The following is a 10,652-nucleotide window of genomic DNA, read 5'->3' as shown; positions in this document are numbered from 1 at the left end:
AAGTGATGATGGGAACGAATAAAGTCTCAGTTTTAATAACTTTTCCTATTTCATTCTAAGTTTCGTACATTATTAAACTGATTTTGATGCTTGGATTTGAAAGCAAGCTTGTTCCCAGGCGTGGTCACTCAAAGATGAGAGAAAAGATGAGGAGCTACTGATGAAAAATCTGCATCAAGATACTGTGAAATCAGTTTTTATTATTCGTAGACATGCAGCATATTTGTACCAAATGTATGGTTGGATACGCCTTGATCCATTATTTCTTTCCTGTGTGTGTGTGTGTGTGTGTGTGTGTGTGTGTGTGAGGGGGCATCTGGGGCTCCAACCTCCTCTGAAGTTCCAGGTGTCTTTTTCACATTGCACTTGAAACTGAATTCACTGGGACTCAAGTGCTGCTGGACCAACTCTGCATCCACACACCAGCAGCACCATCCACACGCTGGCATTCATCAGCATCCAGAGTGTGTGTGCTTGAAGTGCACAGCAGCAAATGCGCTGGAACATGCATGTACAAGTGTATGATTGTGGCGGTGGTGTTGTGCTGAAGCAGCTCGGCACTTGAGGTGAGGACGCAGCTGTAAGACTTCACATGGAGAGGGTCAGTGACAGGTCCTCGTGGGAAGATACATGTGACATCATGTGTAACTGGGTCATCCACACTGACAAGAACTCTTATGTAGCAGCAGTGTTATTGTTCACAGAGTGAGCTGTTTTTATTTTTACTTAAAGTGGTAACACTTTACTTGAAGGTATCTACGTAAGAGTGACATGACACTGTCATGAACCTGTCATGAACATTATGTACATGTCATAAACGTTTATGACTGCTGTCAGTAAGTTTTCATTAAGTGCATTAAGTAAGTCATTCGGTTTTTGTAATGACAAGTTGACATTATTTGGGTTGTTACGACAACTTGATATTAATTAATGTGACATTACCAGAAGTTGTCTTTGTCATGACAAGTTGACATTAAATTTGTTTGGGTTGTCATGACAAAGACAACTTCTGGTAATGTCACTTTGATTAATGTCAAGTTGTCGTAATCAAGACAACACAAACAATGTCAACTTGTCATTACAAAAACCAAATGACTTACTTAATGGCATAAATGTTTATGACATGTACATAATGTTCATGACAGGTTCATGACTGCGTCATGTCATAGTTATGACAGTGTCATGTCACTCTTATGTAGATACCTTCAAGTGAAGTGTTACCCTTAAAGCAGTAGTTCAACATTTTTGCGAATACGCTGAGTTGTTTTCTTGCCTTGAGTTAAAAGATCAATATCACAGTCATACCTGTCAGTTGAGTATGAGGCCAGGAACAGGTAGCCTGGATCTGTCCTAAGATAACAAGATCCACCTACCAAATATATGAAGTGTCAATGTTGAGTCAAAGTAAATGTTTGTGCCAAATTTGAAGAAATTCCCTTAAGGTGTCCTGAGATATTGCGTTCACAAGAATGAGATTGATGCAAGGTCCCAGCAACCTTTGACCACCACAAACTAATCACTTCATCGTTGAGTCCAAGTGGACATTTGTGCCAGATCTGAGGAACTTCCCTTAAGGCACTCCTGAGATATCGTATTCACAGGGACAAAAATAATGTACCGATAGCCTACGAACAAACTGAAGCATGTTATGCATATTGTTGTGTTTTTAATTAAATTATGATTCAATAACTAAAATTAATTCTTAATTTTTGACAAATTCTCCTCATTGTTATATCGATCCCAGTCTCACTCAGAAATCCGGCGCTTGGGCAGTGACTTGGAGCGTCAGAAACCAACGAAACAAAGGTGTCCTTTAACATCGGCATGATATGCGGACGGTTGCGATTTCAGCGGCGTCAGGGGGAAATGCAGCCGGACAAGGACGAAAGGTAAGGCAGCAAAAGTCCAAGTGGGGCGGGCAGGAGTGGTGGTGGATGGCTGGTGTATCGACTTTCACCTGAGAGAGCGGTGTTCACTACACGTAAGATTGTAAAGCCAAACCATGTTCTTTTTTCCTAAACCCAACCACATGCTTTTGTTGTTGGAGGAAAAGAAAAGTCAATTCTCGGTGTTGCACTGACGTCGTGCTTTTAATGTAACAGGCTGAAGTTGACACGGCGTCCCAGAACGTCAACAACCAACACACCCAGGGTACCTTGGACGTCATGTTGACGTGGAGAGTCCATGACCAAACGTGGACATGTGACGAGGTCACAGTGAGGATGATGATGATGTTATGTCAGGATCCACCAACTCTTTGTATTTAAGTTCTGTCTGAAACCGTCAGCCTTGACTGGGCCGTCACACGCTCTGATATTCTTGTAGAAACCAACAGATGGTTGTGCAGTATGTAACGTTCCTGATGACACGAGGCTCCTGCTGAGCTTCAAATCAAGGCACAGCCATGTACGGAGAAGCCACGTGGACGATATCATCTATAGTCCAACAGGTCCATCAGGTAAGAAATATAAGTGAAGGGGCTCCAACATCCACCCTGTTGGCTGAATGGACCTCTGAGACCAGCCTCAGTGTGTATCTGTGTGTGTCTGCTGTGTGCGACTGAGACATTAATAGATCTATGCATTATTTAGCGTGTTTACCGACTGTATACCAAAGCTGTAGCGAATGCCCTCGGCAAGAGGTCTCTCACTGTCTCTCTTTATAATTGCAGGTTTCAGCTTGATTTTATTTCACACTGTCACCAATTAGACACTTTAACAAATATTTAAACTCCAGATGTGAGCTGTGTGCATTCAGATGGACGCTCAGCGTTGGGTTTCTGCTCGCCTACATTAGGAGGTGAGAGAATTATCATGCTCAACAGGTTGCCCTGAAGCCATATCTCAAACTCAAACACACACACACACACACACACACACACACACACACACTGAGAAGAAACGGCTACAAGTATATCTCTCGAATAGAAACTCACAAACACACATCTCACACACATGCACGCCTCCCACACCACATGGTTAATTAATTCTAATTTGAACGGCCGTGGCCTCACCTCCTACACTCATGCCTTCTGATGGAGCCTGGAGAAAACGAGCATGCAGCATCCTCAGCGAGCAGGAAGACGGGCAGACTGAAGCAAAGCCATGAATGTGAAAGTAAAAAAGTGTCAGAGTGAGCTGATATGATGGAGAGAGACTTTCCCCCCCTCTGAGTGACAGCTGGGAGTTGTGGCCCGAAGTTCATCCAGCAGCTTCACAACTGGCACCAGAGGTGGTTGGATTTAATTTCAGGACTTTAACACCAGGAAATGCAGTAAACAGCAAACACTGTGCACACAGCCTGGCTAGGTAATGACATCTGATACCGTTAATCAGATGAATCCAAACATGTCTGGACAGAGCGCCCCCTCACTGCTGTTTAGATGAAGTTTTAAGTTTGGATAAGGCACTTCCTGTTAGCAGAAGAGAGTTGATACATCAGATCAGAGTGGCATCTGGGCGAACCAGATCTCTATCAGTGTTTATGTAACTGTGCTTCATTAGTGATGCAGAGCAAATGGCAGCTTTTAAAGTCTCGTTAAAGTCTCTTAAGTTTTACCTGTGCTCACATAATGTGGTGAAAAGAAAACGTGGAGATATCAGGGTCAATTCAAGGCCACTGGTCACTGAAAAGAGATCTTCTGTAAAACTCTCTCCAGGTTGAAGATGTTCAGAAACTCTGTTTTCAGTGTTGAGATGTAGAGAGGTAAAAAACAAAGCAGCAACCTCTGGGGTTGAAAAATGAAGCCAATATGGAATTGCCAAAAACTGCAGTTCCTCTAATGGCCACTAGAGACTGGCTCTGGAAGCCAGACAGTCCTCACAGACCCCCCATGTTAAAATGCCCAACTTTACAGCAGAAATAAACATACAAAGGAGGATAAGGACCGTGTTAAAGAAATAAATGTCTTAAATTTTAATGTTACAGATCAGAAGCACAGAGAGTTGTTGACTAGAGATGATACGCCGTCTCGTGGTGGCCACTTCCTGTCGACGTTACAGATCAGAAGCGCAGAGAGTTGTTGACTAGAGATGATACGCCGTCTCATGTAGTTGACTAGGTGTCAACCAGCAGGTTTTTAGAACGTTGCAGAACGGAGCATTGCAAGTTGTTGCCTGTTTCAACTCGTCTCATCGTAATTTTGAATTTTCGTTGACTAAAACTACGAAGGATAAAAATGACTAAAATGTGGCTAAAACTAATCAACATTTTCATCTCAAGACGAAGACTAAATCTAAAATAGCTGTCAAAAGTAACGCAGCTTTATTTAGACTCATATGACGGGCATATTTCACATAACAAAGTCAACTAGCAGCTTTAAAGCCCAGATATAAAATCAGCATTCTGTGTCTTTCTGAACTGATTCTAATAAGTAAATAGTCCTGTTTGGATTCTTTACAAACATTGATTTTATTTGAGTTGGTCTCCACAGCACTTGTATTAAAATATCTTTACATCCATGTGACAAACAGGTTTCAACACTCTAACTTGTGCTTGTGGGCAGCCTCGTCTTTACAGCTGATTTATGGATTGTGTTTTAAACAGGTCGTTCATCTGCTCCTGCAGCAGCATCAGGGGAACAGTTACTAATTATAACAGAAATGCCTCACAGACGGAATCATAATTATTCTTTATTTTTTTGCAGCAAATGAGCGCTTGATCCATTTTTTATTGAATGTCAACGTGTGTGTGTGTGTGTGTGTGTGTGTGTGTGTGTGTGTTCAGTAAGCTCAGCTTCATACTGTCACTCATTTATCGCTCCCAATTAGACTCCAGCATTAAAAGGATGTGTGTGTTCCTCCTCTGTGACTCCCCAGTGCCAGTAGATGTTAGCTTTAGTTAACGGCCTCGCTGATGCTACATTTTCTTGTCCACATTATCTCAGCAGGTACAAAGAGCTCTTAATCCCGTCACGCTTCAGCGGGCTGTCAGCCTCATTAATAAAAACATTAACTCCCAACAGCTGATCATTAGCTATTGACTCAGCCTGATCGATTTGTTACACCTGCATGATCAATGAGCCGGGTTAATCCTGTGTGCTTAGAGGGAGAGATGGGGAGGGGGGAGAAAGGGAGGAGAGGAGGAGTGGGGGGAGGATGCAGGAGGACGGTGGAGACGTCTCAGCTCGAGCTCAGTCACCTGTTAAATGAACAAAACTGAAGATTCTCCTCTCTGCTGCCGCCCACTTTTTAAGTGTGAACATCCACTGACATTTAATACATGTGTGGGTGTGTGCAAATACACACACACACACACACACATGCCTGACCACACAGCCATCCTCCCCATCACCCACCCACACACCCACACACACACACACACACACACACACACACAGGCTCCTCATGACAGCAGTTAAAGTGTTTGTATACTGAATAAAAATACACTTATTTCCAGTCAAATAAAAAAAACTTTTTAATATTTCAACTTTATGTTAAAGCTTTAAAACTACATGATTCACTGACATGTGCACAACACTCTGACACACTCCATCACACACTCACACACACACACACACACACACACACACACACACACACACACACACACACACACACACACACATAACATATTGTGAATACACATCAGCTCCTCATGTTGAATTTTATGACGAGCAAACAGACAATAAAACTGAAGCACGCCGTTGTATTGTCGAGGTTGTAGCAAGCACACTCACATCAAGCTCGCAAACACACGGAGGGATACACAGGATGTACGCTGAGGCAACACACACACACTCACACACACACACACACACATGCTCACAGGGCGCTGAGCGGGGAGTATAAAAGGGGCATCCTTCCCACTCAACGGAGAAGTGCTCTCCTCACTCTCACACACTCCTCCGACACGCTGAACCTCTTTTCTCAAGGTAAGGAAGACACTTTTTATTTTCTATAATGAGAAAGATTTTTAAGATAAAGATTTTAGCACTTTATGAGATGGTTTTTAGTCTGGGAAATTATTTTTCTTCTTCATAATCAGACGGGAATTTCAACATGGAGGCAAGATGACAAAATATATGCCTTTTTTCAAAATGTAAAAGCAATATTGATGCAAGGAAAAGATGACAAGATGTGTTCATTTTGTAGTTTTGCCTTTGCCATCTCATTTGGTGTGTTCTCTTTTAAAATTATTAATAAATTAGAAATTTTAGATAAAAAAAGTAGATTTTTTTTGTCTTTTTTGATGTTTTATTTGGTGAATTTATCTCCTGAGATGTTTCCTGACCGTCGGGTCACTTTCACCTGCTGAAATCACGCTCAGGATATCAAGATCCACAGTGTGTGTCGTGCTGTGCCCCGGGAAGACAGTGTGAATATGTTGTTTCTGATTCACTCGGTTTCAGTCAGAGCGAGCGTTAACTGAGAGCGAGCAGTTGTCTGGCAGATGGCAGATGGTCTCAGTTGTAGATTCTTAGTGTGGAAGATGACTGTTGAGTCAGGAGACGCTTGCTGTAAACCCAGACTGGACTGCAACTCCAAATCCTGGTTGTTAAACTTTCCTTGTGTGCTTCTCTCTCCTGTGTGTGTGTGTGTGTGTGTGTGTTTTAGATGACTGCAGGGCTGTGTGTGTGTGTCGTGCTGGCAGTCTTGTGTACGAGCTGTTTGGGGCTCCCCTTCTCGTCCCAGCCCCTCGACGAGGGCCACCGCTCCATGTCCGCTGCCTCTGAAGGTACAGCTTCCTCACCGCGGGGGAAAGCAAAGACTCTTTCATTAATATCACAGTAAGTTTCCATATCTGACACCTGCTCGTGTGTGTGTTTGTGTTGAGCAGCTCTCCTCGAGGCTGACACCCACACCTTAGGAGAGCCCCACCTCCAACACAGCCGCTCTGCGCCCCAGCTGAAAGCTCTCCCTCTGGCTGAGGACGATGCAGACTCCCGAGCCAACCTCAGCGAGCTGCTGGCAAGACTCATCTCCTCCAGGAAAGGTGTGTGTGAGGATGTGTATTTGTGTGTCTGTGTATGGGTTTGTCTCTGTTCTTCTTGCTGCACCTGCAACATCTTGAAGGATACAGGGGGTGGAGCAGTGTGTGTCAGCGCATAAAAAAAACATCTGGCGACAACAATATTTGCAGATTCATTTTCAGAGACAAGTGCTCTTCCCTGCCATCCTGCTCCCCTCAGTCTTGCTAATTACTGGAATCAGCGCGCAGCCAGCTTTGTAAAATGAATTAGTGGCTCTGAAAAGCTTTTGTGGTTTGAAAGAGTGCGTATTAGTGTTCGCAGCCTTCCGGCCAATCTTCTCATACCGTCTTATTTCACTTTTTTCTCCCCATCTGACTCCCAGTCTCTTTTTTCCCCCTTCAATGCCAACAAAACAACCCACAGCGCTGTCAGGGTCCCTCATGTTCTGTGCTCTGATCTCTCTGGCCGTGGGACAGAACTGGGGAACGTCAGGCCTCTGACAGAGCACAACACACACACTTATACTCACTGTCTGTCAGGACCTGAATCCTCTGTTTGGCTTCCAGAAACTGACTTCTTCTGTGTCCACGTCTCTGTGAGGAACAAATCCTACAGCCTGAAACTTTGGCACACATTGTCGCAGAGCTGCAGTCAGTCAGAGAAATGTTTCAACATGTCATCAAAGGTTAGAAAGAAGACACTGAGGAAGAGTTTCCTGCATCTTCAGCCACATTTACACATCCGAGCTGTAAAGTTTATACTCCGCTGTTGTATAATCTCACAAGACTTTCCAAAGTCAGTCAGACACTGAAGTGTATAAAATGTCAAAGGCCACGCTGAACTCAATATGTAATACCCTAAAGAAATGTGTGCCTGCTTTCTGTGGAGTCGTGCGTGTGTGTTTGTGGGCGTCTGTGCTCGTGTGCTCGCTGTTCACTTGCATGTTTCGGTGTAGGAGGTGTCGTTGTCGAGCCTTCTGCAGCCAATCTTCTCAGCACACCAGGGAACTGAAACACTGTGTTTATGTGTGCGTGTGTGTGCGTGCATGGCGGCGTGTGTGTGTGTGTGTGTTGCGTGGGAGGATGTGGGTGGAGTGAAAACAGCATCTCAGCGAGCGCTCAATTGATTACCAAACAGAGAGCGTTCATGCTTCGCTTCACTCGGAATAAAAAGTCGGAGATTGGGAGATGTTTGAGGAACGGGAGGTCACAGTGTGTGGAGAAGAAGAGGATGAAGAAGAAGACGAAGAAAAGAGGGTGCAATGATCATTTCAGGCGAATGGACACACATTAGTGCACACATTGATAAATATACATGCACTGACACACAAAGGAAGAGAAGATGATAGTATGCTGTCACCCTAAAGTCCAGCTGTTGCTGGAACGTCCCCTTTACTGTGTATGTGTGTGAACGAGAGAAAGAAACACAGAAATACACAGTTAAAATGTTGGAAAGCTTTTTAAATATCATCAGTTGTTGTCACACCAGGCACAAACACCAAACTGTGAAAGGCGTAATTTTGTAATGAACTCAACAAACGTCCATCTTGGTGCAAAACAATCGGAGCAGTGGAGTGATAAGGTTTTGGATATTAAAAGCATCAGTCACTGAAAATACATTTTAGGGCACAGACAGTATTAACAGCTTGGTTTGTCTCTGATCTCACCCAAAAACTGTCACATTTCACCAGATATTAAATTACCAATATAATGATGTTTTAGTTATTAAGAAACACCAAAAGAATCCTGTGAGCTGTGTCATGTCTCAGCATTAAAACCACATTATCCTCCACAGTCTGTGCATCCTCCTGCTGTCTCTGTGCAGAAACAAACCAACAGTAGGACTCTGTGAAGTTCTCAGCCGCTTCTACTAACTCTAAAGAATACTAATTTCCCTCCTCCACCCAATCTTTTATCACCTCCTCCCCTCCTCATCCTCCTCCTCCTCCCAGGTTCTGTGCGCAGAAACTCCACAGCAAACAGCAGAGTCAACGGACTGAGCGCCAACCACCGGATAGCAGACAGGGACTACATGGGGTGGATGGATTTCGGCCGCCGCAGCGCAGAGGAATACGAGTACTCCTCGTAAAGGGGAAGCCACGGCTGTACGGGCACATGGGAAGAGAAGAAGAAGAAGAAAAATACACGCAAGCTGGCTCCTCACTGTCTCACAATAAGAGTCTATTTATGATGTATTTGTTGTACATTTGTTTGTAAAACTGTAATAATGCAATATACATATGCCAAATTTTGCAGAAAAGCTCTCACTGTCCCAGGTTCGTTTGTTTGGTTGGTTTTTCTCTGGTTTCTTTATCATTTTGGGTGGAGAGGGTTGGGGTGGTGTGAGGGTCTGTTGAGACTAACTGGACTAAATAAAGATTAAAAATATGACTCTCTGCGTATGAATTCCTCCAGTGTGATGCATGCTGCTTAAATTAGAGCCATTAACATTCATTGGTTGCATACAGGGTCATCAGTGGCACCTCATTACTGCTGCAAACACACTATAATCTCATTATTATGGAGATTAATATATCACCAGCGAGATTAGAGATGACAGCGCGAGCATGTACCAACACTCATGATGAGCACACACACACAGGGCGAGGGCTCTCTGAATAAAACCAGGATATAAAATCGTCTTTAAGCACTTCACTGAATCCATGGTTTAGTTCCAGATTCAATCAAGACGCATTACGTTACGCAACATATTCTCATAGAACGATGTATGATATCCTATGAATTTGTGCCCCACGTCCTTAACGTAAAGTAAACATGGTGAGGAAGTACCTTACAATGACTCAGAGTCGTGACTCCAGTGGAAAGCCCCGAGCAAAATCTGTTTTCTGTGACCCCTCCACCCCAACCTGCCTCCTGACAAGCGCTCAGGACTGCTTCCTGGTTACTGCCATCAGCTCATTGGTCACATGATCGCAGCCTTTCAAATATGTGGGATATGTACGAATTTGGTTGCATTACTTTTTGTAGGAAAACAGCCTGTGTTATGTTACATGAGTACATCATTCATCTTCTGTAACCACTTATCCTGTTGGGGGTTGCAGGGGGGGTGGAGCCTATCCCAGCTGACATTGGATGAGAGGCGGGGTTCATCCTGGACAGGTCACCAGACCAACACGTTCTCATCCCAGCTAGTCACATATCACGTGGTCAGCGGACTTTCAGGTCTACATGTTAGATGTAAGGTTTCCTCCTGCGCCGATGTTCTGGCACACTGTGTCAATTTACACTTGTTACATGCATTGTGTCTTTTCAAAATACACTTCCGTTTTCACAGGAAATGCTCAGTTTCTGCTTGTTAGACTATTTCAAAAATAAATGTTTAAGGCTCAACATTTATAGCGGGCTCCTGGGTGAAAGTCCGGGGTTTGTTGGACCCATCCACCGCCCCTCCTGCCGGCCCTATAGGGACTAGTGTTGCATGGTATACTGGTACCAACGGTAGACCGCGGTACTAAAACACGACGGTACATATGATACCATAATGTTGGAGTATGGTACCACTACTGTGGGATAAGTTCAAAGTCCAATCACAAGAGGGTGAGTGTCCATGCGCCGTCCAACAACGGCGTGCGCTGGCCACCTGGCACTCAGTATGCTGCTGCAGTGGTTTGTTTTCCAGTGACATTTCAGGTATTAGCTGAGCTATTGAGTATCTTTAAGCAGTGAAAGTTATTATTTATTTATTTTTACTTGTAGGTTAGATTTGTTTATGTAAGCTACAG

At 43.9% G+C, this 10,652-nt stretch overlaps 1 protein-coding gene across 1 annotated transcript; it reads left to right on the top strand.

Moving 5' to 3' along the window:
* Positions 1-5,783: 5,783 nt before the first annotated feature.
* Positions 5,784-9,294, top strand: LOC126384484 (cholecystokinin-like). The gene is made up of 4 exons (XM_050035601.1): positions 5,784-5,872; positions 6,555-6,675; positions 6,778-6,933; positions 8,862-9,294. The coding sequence occupies exons 2-4, from the start codon at positions 6,555-6,557 to the stop codon at positions 8,996-8,998; spliced, it is 414 nt and encodes a 137-aa protein (XP_049891558.1). The 5' UTR covers positions 5,784-5,872; the 3' UTR covers positions 8,999-9,294.
* Positions 9,295-10,652: the final 1,358 nt, after the last annotated feature.

This window comes from Epinephelus moara, chromosome 22 (genome assembly GCF_006386435.1).
Source record: "Epinephelus moara isolate mb chromosome 22, YSFRI_EMoa_1.0, whole genome shotgun sequence".
Taxonomy (NCBI): Eukaryota; Metazoa; Chordata; class Actinopteri; order Perciformes; family Serranidae; genus Epinephelus; species Epinephelus moara.
Note: the sequence above shows the minus strand (reverse complement) of the source record. Positions and strands in the feature narration are given on the sequence as shown.

Bases quoted from the DNA above. Each gene is read 5' to 3' on its own strand.
- LOC126384484 (XM_050035601.1), top strand. From the start codon at position 6,555: ATGACTGCAGGGCTGTGTGTGTGTGTCGTGCTGGCAGTCTTGTGTACG. The intron at 6,676-6,777 runs GTACAGCTTCCT...TGTGTTGAGCAG, and splicing joins CATGTCCGCTGCCTCTGAAG to CTCTCCTCGAGGCTGACACC. The intron at 6,934-8,861 runs GTGTGTGTGAGG...TCCTCCTCCCAG, and splicing joins ACTCATCTCCTCCAGGAAAG to GTTCTGTGCGCAGAAACTCC.